Source organism: Micromys minutus (genome assembly GCF_963924665.1).
Source record: "Micromys minutus genome assembly, chromosome: 1".
NCBI lineage: Eukaryota > Metazoa > Chordata > Mammalia > Rodentia > Muridae > Micromys > Micromys minutus.
Genome location: NC_137969.1, coordinates 124,038,216 through 124,056,168, shown reverse-complemented (window position 1 = coordinate 124,056,168; position 17,953 = coordinate 124,038,216). Strand labels below are relative to the sequence as shown.

At 44.3% G+C, this 17,953-nt stretch overlaps 1 protein-coding gene across 2 annotated transcripts in view; it reads left to right on the top strand.

The window, feature by feature from the left end:
• Positions 1-8,982: 8,982 nt before the first annotated feature.
• ATP8A1 (ATPase phospholipid transporting 8A1) overlaps positions 8,983-17,953 on the top strand; it is a 214,776-nt gene continuing 205,805 nt past the window's right edge. For both annotated transcript variants that reach the window (XM_080910104.1, XM_080910103.1), the window contains exon 1: positions 8,983-9,226. In XM_080910104.1, coding sequence (XP_080766230.1) covers positions 9,178-9,226 — 49 coding nt within the window. In that variant the 5' untranslated portion in view covers positions 8,983-9,177. The remainder of the gene's footprint in view (positions 9,227-17,953) is intronic.

The following is a 17,953-nucleotide window of genomic DNA, read 5'->3' as shown; positions in this document are numbered from 1 at the left end:
CGTCAAACAGTTCAAAAGGAACTTTATACTCAAACTCATATCTATAACCATATAGGGAAGATAGCCTGTTCTTTTTTACAGACAGACCTTTGTCCTTCTGGCTCCATGGTCCTAGAGTTACTATATAATAAAAGGAGCCTCACAGCTCATTCAAGCTTATTTTATTACCATTTCTTCTGAATGGTCAACCCCTCTTCCCTGTTCTCTTTACCCCTGACCCATGTTCTATAGTCAGTCACCACCACAAGCCATGAATGAACTAGGAAATGAATTAAGTCTTAGGAGAGAGGGTTCCATACTGTGGGTTGGCCTCAATGTTGTGGCTCTACTCCAAACTCAGCCTCCGATGTGTGAGCCACCTGGCAAATCATTGTTGAAAGTAAAATTTTGCTCTGCGTTGTAGAGTTTGCAGTGAGTCCCTTATGCTATGTGTATTTAATGCTACCCCTGGTGCTGGTTTGTGTGTCTGCTCTTCCATAATTTGGTCTCTGTGTATTTGTCTGAAAAATGGTTGTGAAAAATGGCAGTGCTACTGAGTTTACTTCATACACACGGGATGTAGGAGCCCTGGGTCCAATTTTCAATGCCAAAAACAACTTCCTTTTTTTCCTTCTTTCTTTTCTTCCTTCTTTTTTTCTTTCTTTCTTCCTTCCTTCCTTCCTTTTTCCTTTCTCCCTCCTTTTCTTCCTTCCTTTCTTTTCCCTTTCTTCCTTCGTTCCTTCATTTCTTCCTTCCTTTTCCCTCTTCCTTACTTCATTCCTCCCTTCCAACACTAAACTCAAACCCAGTGTCCTATGTACACAATTAGCAAGCACTCTGCCACTGAGCTGTATTTCCAGGGTTCTTCAACCTACAGGCCTTTAGCCTCTGGCAGTCACTTTCAGATCAATAACAAACCAGAAGAAGCCAGAAGGGTTCTGACTAAACATAAAATTAGCCTGGAAAACTGAGGGTTTTTGTTTTTGTTTTTTGTTTTGTTTTGTTTTTTTGTTTTGGGTTTTTTTGTTTGTTTTGCTTGTTGTTGTTTTAATTTGGTTTTGCATTTGTTGTTGTGGTTGTTGTTTTACCAGCCAACAGCCTCTATCAGAAGTTGTGTGCTTTTCACCCAAATCACAGGTTGGAGGTTGAAGTGGGAATCTGTGGACTCAGAAACAGAAGTTTAAACTTTTTTGGGATTTAAATTTAACATAATCCACACTGAACAGAGACACGAAACGGCTGTCTTTAGCAATGGGCCCACACATGGGCGTGTCTGCACCGAGGAATGGGCTCTCTTCCCACCTGTGGTACCAGGTCTTCTTGCTTCAACCCCTGGCACCTCTAACTTCCTCTGTCCTCCTGCCCCCTCTTTACACTGTCTCTTTAAGCTGGTGCCCATCTCTCTAGCTTTTTTTTCCCCCTTTGGAGCAAACACCTACATTTAATTCTGGATCAAGTATCAGCTCGTCTCAATTTTGTAAATTTCCCCGGAGGTCAGAGTTCACAGCAATCTACATTGATAAATGAGCCCTCTTTCCAGCTAGAGTTCTTCTTGGGGATTTTTAAGGTTAGAGGAAAATAACATTATGATTTTCCAACAGATCTATTAAACACTGAAATAACTTATGAGCCTCTGAGCAAAGGGATGAGTCATCCAAGAGACCCACACATAATTGGCAAAGATTTCAGATTTGAAAGCTATGGTCTGTCATTTCATAGGAGCACTGTCTTTACACCTGACATTCTTTCTGAAGTGAAAGCTGTGAGGTTGCAAAATTAAATCAGATAAGTATGCTTACCTCCTTTTCTGTGCTGCTTAATTAATCTTTGAGGGAATCCTGAGGCTCCCCTGCCTGGCATTTGCCCAGTATTATGATGTGACATAAGCTCTGTAAAAACATGGATCTTGTCAGGTTTAGTTGGCTATTTGGTCTCCAGAGCCCATCTCAGTCAATGCCATGAGACAAGAAGTAACTTTTACAACTGATGGATTGTTTATTGTGTTAAATGTAGTAATACACAAATATCAGAACCAAATAAAATCTATACTTTATACACATACAGTTTATTGCCTGTCAATTATTCCTCAATAAAGCTACTAGAGCCCACAGAAGTCCATGAAGTACTGGACAATAGTGTTTTACAAGGAAGTCGGCATTAAAGACAACTTTCTGGGAAAAAAATCACCAGTTTGAAATTGTAAATTTTTCAGTTTATGAATTCTGGGGCTCAGGAAATTTGTAAAGTTAAAAATACACCACTTAAATTTACCACTAATTTGAAGCAATGCTATCAAATGTAAGAGTCCAGCATTTAATATACAAAAGTCGATTGTTTTTCTTGAATGCATATTTCCTTTTTAAATAAAAGATTAAATATTTAACAAATATTTTCCCCCAAAGATGTATGAGCTGAATGCTACTTGGAACACTCTGGTGGCCCCCACTCTTTCTTTATAATTCAAATCTACATTTTAAAACCCCTCTCATTTAAGCTAGAGAAGATTGTTTTCAATTACAGTGGAACAACAAAGAAAATTGTCCTTTGCCCCATTGTATCACCTGCTCAACTATATTCACAGCAGCTTTACTCATAATAACCAAAAACTGGAATTGACCTAAATGTCATTAAACCAAAGAAAAAGTACTTTTACATAATAGACTATTATTCTGCTGTTAAAAACAGTGGCATCATGAAACATGCAGACAAACAGAACCAGAAAAATAAAAAATCATTCCGAGTAAGGCATCTCAGACACAGAGAGACAAACATTGTATGTATTCACTTATAAGCAGGCATTAGCTGTTGAGAAAAAGAAAATCATACAACAGTCCACAGACCCAGAGGAGCTAAGTAACAGGGAGGGCTCAAGGAGAGATGCATGAATCTCTGTGAGTCCCCATGGACTCAGGTTAGCTGACCCTCTAGCTCTTTCAATCCATTCCCCTACTTTTCCTCAGAACACTCTCAGCCTATTGTTTGGCTGTGGGTCTCTGCATCTGTTTCCCTCAGTGACAGATGAATTCTTAGAAGCAAGGTTCCTGTCTGCAAGCATCACAGAGTATTGTTAATAGTGTCAAGGGTTGGCTCTCTCCCTTGGGGCAGGTCTCAAGTTGGTCCAGTCCCAATCTCTGCTCCATCTTTATTTCTACACATATAATAGGCATGGCAAATTTTGGGTGGAAGGTTTTGTGGGTGTCTTGGTGTTCCCTCCCCTAAACTGGAATTTCCTCCTGGCTACTGGATGGTGCTAGGAGTCTCAGCTTGGGTCACCCCCCCCCCCAAGGCTCTAAGGACCCTCCCCATCACAGTCCTCTTTTTCTTTGTTGAAAGGAAACGGAGGAGTGGATCTAGGGGGAAAGGGAGGTATGGGTGTAGTGGGAGGAGAGGAGGTAGAAGAAGCTGCATTCAGGATGCAAGTGTGTGTAAAGAACAAAAAATAAGATTTAAATAAAGGCTTTTTGGGTTTGTTTATTTATTTATTTATTTATTTATTTATTTATTTATTTATTTATTTGCAAATCCACTAAGAGGTAGTACTGTGAGGGTATTCTGAATAGTAAGTGAATATGTTTTTCTTGTGTCTTTGTATTTAAAGCTTGCACTTATTTTTCTGAAATCCTGTGTTTTAAGCTGCCTCATATTTCAATAAATTGATCTGTGAAATACATTGCATTTCATACTTCAAAAAAGTTATTGTCCTTTAAAAGAAATCCCCCCAATTTGCAGGCAGTAATAATGTTCAAAGACATTAGGCTGAATTAAAGATCTCACTGGCGCTTGCAAAGAGAACATTAACACAGACCTAGGGAACAAGCCATGAGTTGGAGGGAGAAGGAAGGATTTTAATCACTGAGAGTAATAGGTGGCTGAATTATTCCACGACAGATTAGAGCTTTTGGCTGAAATTAGTTTGCGTTTAAAGTCTGGTCACTTAACTTTGACACTATTTTTAGTACACTATTTTAGACACCACCTGTGTCTGTGGTCTGAACATTTGAAACTGGGATCACGTCACTTGCGAACCTCCAGGCCTGTCACCCACTTCAAGAGGGACATTCTTGAAGGCATCTGTGCTGTGACAGATGTCTGTATTTCCTTCCTTCTGATTGAACACTGATACTCCATCCTAGGACAGACTACATTTTATCCACCTATCAACTGACTGATGGATAGGCTGGGTTGTTACCTCTTTTGGAAACAAACTTCTATTTTTCGTGGGAGCATGCAGTATCTCTAGCCTGTAACTTCATGGTTAAGCATTTAAGAATTTGCCTGATTACTTTCCAGACAGCTGTGACCTTTAAATTTCAGCCACCACCCTTCGAGTATGCCTTGTTACCGTCTGTTTTGTTTATAGTACCCATTCTGGTGAGTGTGAAATGTTCTGGCTTTCACTAGCATTTTCCCAGAGGACTAATGTAATGACACTGAGCATCTTTTTGGGAGCCTGTTGCCATTTGGATACATTCTTTAGCAAAATTACTATTTGATGACTTTACATTTAGGCTATTTTTTTAATTATTCAATTGTAATGGTCCTTTACATATTTGAGGCATCTATCACTTATCAGGTATACGATTTATCAAAACCATTGTCTGGATCATTTTTGTTCTACATTCTTTAGGTTGTCCTTTGAAGCCTAAGAAGGCTTTGGAGGCTGCCTGATGAGTCGGTTTTCTTTTGTTGTCACACCAAAGACCTTCATTTACAGAAACAAGCTCCCAAGGAGTACTTGGCCATCTTAGTGTTTCTTGGGCTGCAGTGAAAGCAAGGTAGGAAGGAAAGGGTTCCTTTGACTTACCCTACTGTAGTCTCACAGTTCATCATTAAAGGAAGTCCGGACAGGAGCTCAGGGCAGGAACCTGAAGGCAAGAGCTAATGCAGAAGCCACAGAAGGGTGCTGTTTACTGGCTTGCTCGGCCTGCTTTCTTAAAGAATCCAGGACCACCATCCCAGGGGTGGTGCCACCCACAATGGGCTGGGCCCTCCCCGATCAATCACTAATTGAGAAAAATGCCTTACAGGCCTGTCTAAAACTTGATCTTATGGGGACATTTTTTTCATTGAGATTCCCTCCTCTCAGATGGCTTCAGCTTGTGTCAAGTTGACATAAAACTACGCAGCACATTCCCACTGTTTTCCAAGAGTTTTATGGTTGTTATTTTACACTTGGGCTTAAATCCATTTAGAATAAGTCTGGGCATGTGGTATGAAGCAGTGGTTCAGTTTTATTACATCATCTGCTGTAAAAGCTGTTCTTTGTCTCTAATAGTCTAGGCATGGCAAATTCTCGGATCCAATAATGACATTCTCCTTTACTCCCCGCCCCTTTCTTCTTTATGATGTTTACTGTTCTGAAAGTCCATTACTCACTGCTGGAACAGGAGACCCTAGACCGTGTACTTAATAAAGGACAGAGACTAGTTTCTTCCAACTTTTGTGGTTGGGAAATCTAGCACAAAGGCAATGCCATCTGATGAAAGCTCTCTGTTCTGTTACTACACAGCAGAAGGTAAAGAGCCTATGAGACCATATAGGGGTCATCTCACTTTACCACTCCCACAACAACACAGTGCTGTTAATCCACTTAGGAGGGCATAGCCCTCATTCCTGATTTCGTCTTATTGAATTTTAACTCCCAAATATAATTACACTGGATACTATATTTCCAACCCCTAAACTTGGGGGGGGGGGTCACTGACAAACCCCAGCAACAATCTTTTTCCTTGACAGTCTTAATTTATCTCCTTATTTATCTGAAATTTAAATTAAGCTGATTGATTCCTTGTGCCAGTAAAGTTCTATGGGGTCCATGCCCTGCTTACTCAGCATGCTTTCTTAGAGAATCCAGGCCCACCACCCCAGTGATGGCGCCACCCACAATGGGCTGGGCCCTCCCCAATCAATCACTAATTGAGAAAATGCCTTATAGGCCTGCCTGCCACTTGATCTTATTGAGACATTTTCTTAATTGGGGTTCCCTCCTCTCAGATGGCTTCGCTTGTGTCAAGTTGACATAAAACTACCCAGCACATTCCCAATTTTTTTTTTCTTGGAGTAGAACAGAGTGGGTTTGCATCACTTGGGTTTTCTGCAGTTACTCAAGAACACAAGCCACTGTAATTAAAAGAAAAATTAAGGGAAGAGTTTTCCCTCAGCTCCTCTGTGGGAGTTCCTGAGAAAGGGATGAGCACTCATTATCCTGGAGCACAATGTCCAATGTAGTTGGTAATGTGAAGGGAAATCCAGGGGACACTACCATAAAGAGGACGAGGAGTGGGCACAGCTGGAGTTCCTAACCTACTAATTTAGAAGGGTCATGGTGTCCTTAGACTGAAGATTGCAGCTCTCTAATCAGTTACCGGGGGTTCTCAATAAGAACCTTTATTATAGGCAAATCTGTTTGTTATCTAAGTGCTCTGTTTTACCACCTCAACCATCTTATTCTCGAGACATTCTGTCTGCCTGCCTGTGGCAGAGTTAGTGTCTTACTGGGCAACAGGTCTCTTATCTCTACAGACTTGAGCTTTACTCAAGCTCTGGATCAAAAATATTGGTCATTCTTTAGTCTAGAATCTTCCCTTCTCTCAAAGTCTATACTAGTTACTTCTGATCTAGCCAGAATGGGGTGTCAGCCAACTTGTATTGATAACTACCTTTCCTCGAGCACCTTCTAAGGCTAGCACTCCAGCCCAGGCCCTGACATGAACTTGATGAATGTTTTCTGCAGAATGACAAAAAGTCCTTGAATAGCCTGCTTCCTTCTAAGTCCCATCAGCAGGTAAGATAGTCACAGGACCTGAAAAGTCTTTAAACGACTTGCTGACATCTGCATCCAATTGCAGATTCTGTAACAAGGTCATGTTGCTAGAACCAGAGAGTTTCCTGCCAGGGGCTGGCAGGATGCATGTCTTGCACAATGGAAGGTGAGATCCCTGAGTTCTGAAACCAAGCTGATGCAGATTAGTGTAATTCTCAACCTCTATTACAGTGCTGAACCATAAAAATGAATGACTCTCTAACAACCGAGGAGGAGCAGATGCCAATATGGATTCTGTGATAGGAACATGTGAGAAAGAGCCAGAGGGAAGCCACAAGCTGCATCTTGCAGTCTTTTCTGTATGAGAAACTGCTTTCATTTCCTATCTCAATGACCTAAGCTGTCAGCTTGGCTGATACGCACATTATCAGAGGGGACTACAGAAAATAGATTACACTGGAACTCCCTTTAGATGGTTACTATAGCAAGCAGAAGTAAACCTCAGCGAAAAGCTCATAGGAATCACAAACGAGATTGCTCACAAACCAAACAGATCATTTTGCTAAGCAATAGGTTCATTTTTAAAAAATCTCATGTAAAAGGTTAATCAGAAAATCACTACTAACCCTACATTTGTTTGCTTACTTGTAAGTTGATTTTCCTCCCCTCTGTTTTTAGCCATTTACTTTGTTTCAGATTCATTTATATTAATCAAAAGGAAGCTTTTCCCCAGGAGATTGTGGAGCCCAGGAGGAGTAAAAATGGCCAGAGATGACAGTCTGGATAAGGCTGTATTCCTTTTCTTTCTTTCTTTCTTTCTTTCTTTCTTTCTTTCTTTCTTTCTTTTTCAACAGAATACAGTTTTAAATTATGGCGGTCACCGGCACAGACACATTTCTGTTTGAGTCTGCTCTAACCTGAGAGATTCCAAGCACAGTGGAAATAATGCGTTTCCTTTGTTCTGATCCCAACCTCTGAATAAGAGACAACTGGAGTGAGTTCCTCATCAATATGTATTGACCGCCAGGGTATTAATGTGAGGTAGAACTCTGATTAGTGAGTGCGACCTTCGGGGAGGTAGAGGAAATATCACGAATGGAGAGAAGATGCTACTAGCACATTTTATTTGTCTTTTTCCTTATGCCTGAGCTGCAATCACCCCCTCCCCCCGAGTTCAACATCCGTTCATCTCTTCTTTTTAGATCTCAAAGGAACACAAATAAAAAGCCTTGGTATGAAGCCCTTTCCACTAGGAGCCCAGAAGAACAATACAGGAAGCCAGCTTTTCCCTGTTCGTTCTTTATTGCTTAGACACAAACAAAGTCTCTCCCATCCTACCTCCAGGCTGAAATTGGGAACAAATTACAAATTCTGCATTTGTTTCGACTTGTTAGATTGGATTTTACTACACAAAAGAAAAGCATTGAGGTCATGCTGGTCTCTAGGATTTAAGGACTTGTAATTTACATCTTTATGGATCTTATACAGACTGCCCCAACTACTACATCGAACTTTCTGGAGCAGAAACCACAAACAACAGAATTTTGCTTGGTTAACCACGTGGTCAACAGTTGGTTTGGTTACAATTTCAGAGCCTTAACAGGTTGCAAAGAACGAACTGATGGGAAGTACGGGCTCACACCCACGCAAGTTGTGTGGCTCTAAGCCTTAAAATGACAAGAGAAATAGCTCCGGTGGCCTCGGGTCTCACAACCTGCTACTAGAGGGTTCAAGTGCAGCTCAGGCCAGGAGCTGAGATCGGCTAGGATTCCACTCAGGTCCACTCAATCAGCGAACGCAGGGTCCCCCACACCAGCAGAGACGTCACCCACAAAGTCTCAGAGGCTTACACTCAGGCTGCCCACACCGAACCCAACACCCTGGAGCTGAGGACGGGCGGCACTATCGCATTGTATAGCCAGAGGGTGACTGGAGGGAATATCAGAGCGTTCAGAAAGGAGAGCAGCTCTTCCTCTTTTATTAAGGTTTGGGACACAGGTACTGGCTTTAAGGAGGGCCAAGATGAGCCAAGAGGCCGAGAATGTTAGATCGATGTCCCCTCCCCGCAGATGGTACAGTCCGAACTGGGCGGGACCCGGAGGCTCGGCGGTCCTGTCCCCGCCCCACTCCAGGAGGCCAGCCAGTGAGCGCGCGCCCCGCAGACCCCGCCCCCGGCGCCGTCCCCGGCTCCGCCCCTCGAGCTCGCTCCTGGGCCACTGCGGGGGACCCAGGCGGTTCTGAGGACGCAGCTCCTTCGCCGCCTTCCCCCTCCCGCCCGGTGCCCAGGCGGCTCCTGGTGGCGACGCTGTCCTGGGTGGGAGGTGCGGCCCCACGGCAGCTGAGCCCTCGGCGCGGCGCATCCAGCTCTCCCGCCCGCGCGGCGTCGTGACAGGTGCACGGTCCCCGCCGGAGACCCACCTACAGGGGCTGTCGTGATGCCCACCATGCGGAGGACAGTGTCGGAGATCCGCTCTCGCGCGGAAGGTGAGTGACCGCCGCAGCAGGAGGCTGTGCGCGCAACATGCGTGGGGGCAGGTGCGTGTAGCCTGGGGTCCAACGTTTGTGTGTGTGTGTGTGTGTGTGTGTGTGTGTGTGTGTGTGTGTGTGTGTGTTTGTCCCGGAAGAGCCATCTCGTCCCACCTACACCCCCTCCTCCTTTTCACACTTGTCTGGTTGTCGCCCCTGATCACCAGTGGACCCTTCCGCCAGCTCTGCCTTCAGCGCACTAGCAAATGCTTTCCAGGATCCAAAAAACCTCGGAATTTATGCGCTGGCGGGAGCCCCAAGGTTTCCTTTACACCGCAACGCGACTGTTCAGTCCTCGCCTCCCAGAGCACTCGCCAGGCTCTCCTCCTTCACCAACAAACAGCGCGCAGTCTTTGCAATCTTCCTGTTCCCAGTCAGCTTGCCCATGCCCATGAATAGATCCCTCCAACCTACTATCTCCAGCGCCCACCATTGCGCTGCCCCCACATCACGGCTTTCCCGAAGAGCCGGCTTGCCATTCCCAGGCGTCGCGGATTCTTTGATCCACAGCTTCTCTAGGCTGGAAGAGCCTTCATTGGGTTTGGGTGCTCAGTGGTTACCAGGCTGCGTTCCAGTGTCTGCACGTCTGCCCCCTGTGGCTCACCAGGCTCTAGTTTGAGGTTTCATTTTTGCTTTTCGCTTGAAGCCTGCACTTTGGCCGGCTAAACTGACTTGAGTTAGGTGCATGCTGCTTGCGTTGGTTTCCCCCCCCCCACCCCACCCCCCACACACACCAGGGCCAGCTGTTGAGTGGTTCCACTTGTAGGAAATGTGCAACAGATGCCCTAGGTTATGGGCAAGGGCGCTTTGGCCAAGACTGAAATGCTGTGCACCCTGATGGAGGAGCCCTCCTCCTCCTCCTGTCTGGCATGGGGCAAGCTTTCAGTAAACATCCCTTGGTTTTACTAGGGCGAAAAAGAAACCGTATACTTTTATTTTCTTTCTTTCGTTTGTCTGCTTTGCCATTCCAGCAACTCTGCCCTTCACCACTGGGAATGGCACGGTTTTGAGAAATGATCTATCTTGTTAAGGTCCCTAGTTCTCACCCCTTCCCCCATCCTTAATCTTGGCCAGGAGATAGATGATAACGGGCTGGGGGTGGGAGTAGAAGTGAGGAGAATAGGATTTCGGGGGCGGGGGGGGGGAGCAGTAAGAGCTACAAGGACCTCTTGTGAAAAATAGGGATTCTGGGCTGTAATATGTAGGCAAGAGGCAAGGTGTCGCAGAAATCAAAACTGACCTATATCTTAAGCATTTAGTATATAAACATTTTTTTTTTCAATTTGGAGTGAAATGAATGAATGCACTAACTGGGTGATGGGAGTGAGAATGAATGATGCTAAGATATTTATCACACCAGTTGATGCTTTTAAATAATAGCAACCAATGAATTGTATATTAAGGGAAATGAAGGGAAGAGGAAGAAATCTTTTTTTCTTCTCAATTTTTTTATTGAATATTTCTATATTTACATTTCAGATGTTATCTCTTTCCCACAATCCCATCCACCCACCCCCCCCCATTGCCTCCATGAAAATGCTCCCTCTCCCAACCACCCTCTCCTGCCTCAGCACACTGACATTCCCCTACCCTGGGAAAATGAGCCTTCTCTGGACCAAAGGCCTCTCCTCCCATTGATGCCAGACAATGCTGTCCTCTGCTACATATGCACCTGGGGCCATGGGCCTATCCGTGAGAACTCATTGGTTGGTGTTTTAGTCCTGGGAGCTGGGGAGGATTTGGTTAGTTGATAATTTTGTTCTTCCCATGGGGTTGCAGACCCTTTCAGGTCCTTCAGTAAGAGGAAGAAATCTAAAGGCAACACCTTGAGAGAGTTTACAATGGCACTGAGAGGCGGCGGTAGGCACCTCCTGTGTTGTTCAGATCACTTTCACAATTGCCTTATGGGCTCTTGCAACACTTCTGGAGGCTGTTGAAAGTGGAGGGCGGTGGTTGAGGAAACCTGGCTCAGGGTGGCTCAAGGAGTCAATCAAAGCGAAGCAGCCAGTTCAATGATAGCACCTGTGTACAGGGCTCCTGCTGCGCCCGGACTGACCCTTTCTCCCGTGTTGGTTGGTTTCACTTTAGTATGTGCCTGTTAATAATATCTCTGGGACTGTGGGCTGTGTGTGTGTGTGTGTGTGGCCTGTTGATTGGCCTTCCTTAGGTTCCTCTCTTAGGGAACAATCTCCTTTGACCATTGCTTCTTGCTAGATAGGGCCTTATTCTGAACTGCACTCACCTTGGCCTCGTTAGAGCAGGATGGGCTCCTGACTCAAAGGCAGCCAGCTCCTGAGGACCGGATCACTACAGGGGAACTTGAGGTTAGAGGTAGAATGAAAATTGAAGCCAAAAGGGGCGGAATTGAGGCTTGTAGGGGAGAACATGGTGTCTGTAGCAGGTCCCGACAGTAATACCGAGTTAGGCAGCAGAGAGCGGAAGCAGTCTGGTCTGGAGGCCTGACCTTTGCCCTCTTCCCTAGTTTTCTGTTCTGAACTCTATGCAGGGTTAAACCATTTCTCCCCGTTTGAGGCAATGGGTGTGCGTTTAAGTTCCTGAAGCCAGATTGGCCTGGTGAGCAGCCTGGTTTGTTTACAACCAAAGGAGAGGTTTACAGAAAGTGGGCAGCGGATCCTCTTAGTGGGTAGGTTGTTAATTGAACATGGAACTTGCTGTGGGTGGATTAGATCCTATGCAAGTGTAGGACTTTGGTCTTTGCTTATTAATGAGTAAGTGAGTAGGTAGGACTCACTACAGAGCCCTCTTGTAGTGCTTCTGATTTAGGAGGTCCCCGTGCTACAACAGGTATACTTATGACAGGTTCAAAGGTCATGCTGTGAGCTGCGGGCTTTGCCATCTGTCCCCAAACTGGGAAGCTGTGGAGGTGATAACATTGGAAGAAATGGCTTTCATGAGATGTGAGGAACATGTCTATGGCTGAGGGAACCCGGGAGGAGGAGGGTGTAAGTTTGGACAGGTGGAGTCCAGCTGGATCAGGGCACTGTCAAGTGAGTCTTCGGACACAGAAATGAATATTTGGACAAGGCCTAATCTCATTTCTCACCAGAGCACACTATTGATGTCCAGTCACTGCCGGCCCTCCACAGCCACTGTGGAGCCAAATCCTTGTAACAAAGTGGCACCCCAAAGAACCATGTTAGATCAGTCAGGAAGCATGTGGAAGGGTCAGGTGGTATAGCTGATGCATCATGGAGTACAGCAGAGAAAATGGGGACCGAGACCCAGAGAATCTGGAGTAGGTCACATGGTCATTCAGCACATATCTGTCCAGTTTCTGGAAGAGCTCATCTAAGTGTTAGGGATACAGCGATGTACACATCTTAATGAAGAAGGAACAAAGCAAACCCATCAGGTTGTGGAATTTGTTCTTCGATAAGAGTTGTTGGAAAAACAGCTAAGGCCAGATGTCAGAGGTGGGTGAATAGACTTGAGGATAAGGAGGCTGGATGGGCTAGCCTTCCCACTGTGGAGAGAGAGTGGTGGGCTAGCCTTCCCACCGTGGGGAGAGAGTGGTGGGCTAGCCTTCCCACTGTGGAGAGAGAGTGGTGGGCTAGCCTTCCCACTGTGGAGAGAGAGTGGTGGGCTAGCCTTCCCACCGTGGGGAGAGAGTGGTGGGCTAGCCTTCCTACCGTGGGGAGAGAGTGGTGGGCTAGCCTTCCCACCGTGGGGAGAGAGTGGTGGGCTAGCCTTCCCACCGTGGGGAGAGAGTGGTGGGCTAGCCTTCCCACCGTGGGGAGAGAGTGTTGCAGGCAGAGGGACAGCCAGGGCAGAAGCCTCGAGGCAGGGGGCGTCTGAGGCGTCACAGGTATTCAAAGGCTGAACTGTATAGGGAATGAAGGGCAGCAGACAGACAGATACACACACAGATGCACACACACAAACACACGCACACATTATTTTGTAGAGAGTTCTCGATTAATAGCTTTTGTTGTTGTCAGGTTTCTGTTTTTTTTGTTTTGTTTTGTTTTGTTTTTTTTACTTTATGAAATGAGATCTCAGGGCCTGAAGATGCGCTGCTTAGGATCCTGAAGAGACCGTGGAGCAGACAAGTGTGCTGGACCCATGTGACCACTGATTTTCTGGTGCAAGACAAGCACATTTTGAGGAACTCTTCCTTACTGTCTTGAGCCTGACAGTGGAGAGGACTCTATCGGACCAATCGAAGAGGCTCAGTACAGGAAGAGACTAATTCAAACTTATAACACAACCAAGTTGGCTATGTTTGCTGGGTGAGATGGTTCACACCTGTAATCTAAGCACTTGGGAGGCCAAGGCAAGAGGTTTGCTCTATATTGAAGGTCAGCCGGGGCTAGCCAGTTCTAGACTAGCCTGGGCTACAATTTTTAAAAAGAGAAACAAAGTGAAAATTGACGTGTTTTTAAGATTCTTAGAAATAGTGAAGTTAGGTTCAGGGAAATAAATCAAAGTTGGGAAGCTTCAGTGGAAAAATAATATTGAAGCACTCAAAGCCCCATTTTCCAGAAAGCACGGATAGATAAAACAGAAGGTCACACACTTTAGGTTTCTTTCCTGCTAGCCCAGTGTCTGAACACAGTGATCACAATCACAGACTGGAATACCCACTGCTTACATAGAAAACTTTCTCTCTCTCAAAAGCTAGTGTAGAAGTAACCCGTCAAGGCAGGCGTGCCCGCCACATCAGGTCTGAAGAGATGTTGGCCCCCTGGGCTTTTCTGCTTTAGCATCCTGAACACATGCCGTTCATAAAGTCCACAGCAGGGTTGTTGGCTCTCAGCTATCTTAAAGGAGTCCCATGCAAGAAAACCATGGAAGGGGGAATAAAGGATTTCTCTGAAGTGGCTCACAATGACACATGCCTCATTTGCATTCACTTCCATCCACAGGAGGAGCTGGGAGCTGGAGTTTTCCAGCTGAGCACATTACTCAGCGTGGTGTCACTAACAAGTGAGGGAGAGGACTACTGGGCAAACAACGGGCCCAGTCATAACCAGGGGCCCCGGACGGCCAAAGGTTCTGGCCTGAAGGAAGCAGGGAGTTTTAGAGCTCATAGTTTACAAATATAGTCAGCATCAAGTGCTGCTCAAGAGTGAGGACCTATGTACTTTAAAACAACAGAGAGCAGACATCCCTACGCCTTCCACTATTGGCTGTTGAGTGTTACAATGCAGAAATGCTAAGCTAGTCACGGTTGTGGAAAACACGTTAAGCGATACATTTAGAGCCTCTAAGCTCTCATTTCCTTCTTGGCGATCTAAAACATTTGTGACAATGGAGAATACCGTGTTCACTCGACTCAAAAGATTACAAGAGGAGTGAGGAACAAGAACTTGTAAAGGACAATTTTTAGGAGGCCGTTTCAGTTGTCTAGACCAAACATAACTAAACGGCTTTGTTCTTTGGCCACTATGTGTTATGTATCTGCTGCTTGCCAGCCAGTTGGGAGTGGGTGCAAAGGACCACGGATGCGGGGTCCCGGTTTATAACCAGGAGTAAGCACGCTGATCCATCTCTCTGTGTCATTTCAGTTAGTGTGATTCTGAAGACGCCCCGTGCAGTACAGTGGATTAGACTGTCTAATGTATAGCATAGGCTCCACCCCACATCCTGTCATTTCACTTGATGCAGGTGTCCGGTTAACAGCCCAGGAAAGTTTGCCCAGGCTGTGTTGGGTTCCCTGTGTGCATCTCTGCTGAGGATAGATGTCACTGTGGATGCCCTTGGCTGTAGCTTTCATTCTTCACTTCCTAACAAATGGATCTTTTTTTACAGGGTATGTAAGGGTGTTCTTACATACCCTGGCTAGTAAACTCCCCATGGGCAAGGACTTCACATGTAGATACTGAATGGCCCTGCCCCCAGTTCATTGTAATTAGTAAATAAAGATGCCAACAGCCAATACATGGCCAGAAGAGACACAGGAGGAACTTAAGTTTCTCAGACTCAGGGTCAGAGAGAAGAAGGAAAATGTTCAGGAGGAGGGAAGAAGATAGCTGAGCCATAAAAAATGTGTCAGGCCAGAAGCTGGAAAGAACCCAGATGCCCTTCAGTAGAGGGATGGATACAGAAATTGTGGTACATTTACAAAATGGAATACTACTCAGCTATTAGAAATAAGGACTTTACGAAATATCCTAGGCAAATGGATGGAACTAGAGAATATCATCCTGGGCGAGGTAACCCAGTCACAAAAGAACAGACATAATATGCAGTCACTGATAATTGGATACTAACCCCAGAAAGCTCTGAATACCCAAGAAACAACTCTCAGACCATATGAAGCTCAAAAAGAAGGAAGGCCAAAATGTGGAAGCCTCAGTTTTTCTTAGAAAAAAAGTAAGTGTATAACACCCTCTCAGAGTGCGGAACACCTAGACCTTAAATCATTAGTTATTCAAGAGCTAAGAATACAGCCTTGTATCTTAGACAATCCTTAGTATTTAAAAATCATTATGTCTAATCTTTACACACCAAGAAAACTTTGACTATTTCCATGTTACGTTTCGTTTTACATGTACTTTATGCTCATTGTAACTAGTAAGTTTTCAATGCATACTATCAAACCTTTAAAAAAAATCAAGTACTGCCGAAAAATATTCATATAGCTTTATGCAAAAAGATTAATAAATAATAATAACCAAAAATGTGGCAGGGAGGACTACCCAATTGGAGTTAAGAATGGCCTAGTCAAAACATAGTAAATAGTAAATAGTAACTCAGGGTTATCAACAGAAAAGTAAATTCTAAAACCTGAGTCAGGATAGAAACTCTAGGCTGGGACTTTAATAATTTCTACTACACCTTCGTCTGCTAGGTTCACTGATATGTCTATCACCCTAGACAGGAGGGCACCAGTGGACCAAAACAGTGATTCCACTCATACGGTTTTACAGGACCATAAGTGACACCAAACAGACATGTCTCAGAAGTCTCCCCAGAGCCATGGCTGGTGACTTCTCATGGCAGCATAGGAATGCCCTGTTCAGTTTACCTTCTACCATGCATATACTCCACAGCCTCTGGAGAGCGTATGCAACTGGGGCAGAGTTTGCCCACGGAAATCATTCCAAATAATTGTTTGGCTAGCCTGTGCTGTGTCCTCTGTGTGCCAGCAGGTTGGGAGCTGGGGCCAAAAGGATGGTGAGGGGAAGAAACTTGAAGGTATGTTCTGGAAGCAATGATAGAATGGCACATATTTTGGGTCCATATTTGTTGAAATCGAGGGCTATTGTTAATTTTATTAGAGTCTGGCATTTTGATTAGCCTACAGTTTACTGAGGAGTTTTCTCTGGGTTTATACTTAGACTACTTGAGATTTCTTTCTTTTTCTTTCTTTCTTTCTTTCTTTCTTTCTTTCTTTCTTTCTTCCTTCCTTCTTTTTTTTAAAGCAACTTTTGAATGAGCATCTTTATAGACCTTTATAGTCCTTTTTGAATTGTTTCCTTGGGCAAATAATCTCTATAATTGGAGTTTCTAGGTCAAACCTTTATATGTTTTAATAATTTTGATACATTTTTCAGATTTGATGGAAGGATTATTTTACTTTAGACTTCCACTGGAAATAGTCTGAAGCACCCATGTCACTGGCTTTTCCCAGTGGTCTCCAGTGGGCTTGTCTGTCTGTTATTCTGACAAATATAGCCCAGGAGATTACCTGTTAACCTAGTCAAGTACTTATTTACCAGGTATGTTTCGGATAAGTTGAGAATTAAATTTCTTTCTGAATTGTTTGTGTTCCTATATAACATTTATCTTATATTAAATATTAATATTTCTTTTTTATTACTGTAGAATAGTTATGTAAAATAATCAGCTCCAGGTGGAATCTTCATGTGTGCAAATGTCTGGTGTTGATCCCATTCGCTTCTTTTTCTTCCTTCTCTTCTCCACTTCCCTCCCTTCTTCATCTCCTCCCCCCAATCACCTTCTCAGTTTTAATCTTTCTCCCCCTAGATTCTACAAGTTAGAGAAAACATGATACCTGCATTATAAGAACCTCCAGTAGGTTGAAGGTTCGCACTCTCTCTCTCTCCTGTTTCTGTTAGCTTTTGTAGTATTTTGCATATATCCAAGCTAATCTTGTATGTGCTCTCTGTGTCCATGTGGGGTCAGGGGACAATTTCAGATGATTCCTCAGGAGTCAGCCACTCTTTGCTGCTTTGAGACAGGTTCTCTGGATGGTCTGGAACTCTACAAGGAAGCTAGGTTCTCTGTCTAATGAGCTCCAGGAATCTGCCTGTGTATTACACATGTGCACAACAATGCCTGAATGGTTTTTCTCATAAATTCTAGGGTCAAACTCAGGTTCCTATACTTGCAAATCAAGCATTTTACATACTCCCAGCTTCCTCAAGCACAAGTTACCTTCCAAGAAGTATTTTCCCTTAAAATTTCTCCATTAATATCATGTTTCATTTCAAGATGACAAGTCTTTAGTTAGATTTTTTTTTTTCATCCAGTATGTCTTTTGTTCTATATGATGGGATTTCTAAGTCCTGGGAATTTCACATTGATGTGAGATGTCAGGCCATGACTTTTTATCCCTCAAACTTCTTCTCTTCGTTCTTTACAATAGTCAAATATTTGATAGCCGGCTTTTCCAACTGCAGTTTGGGATGTTTTCTTTCTTCTTCCCTTAGATCCCAGGCTGATTTGTTTTCTGTCAACATGAGCTAGAATCACTGG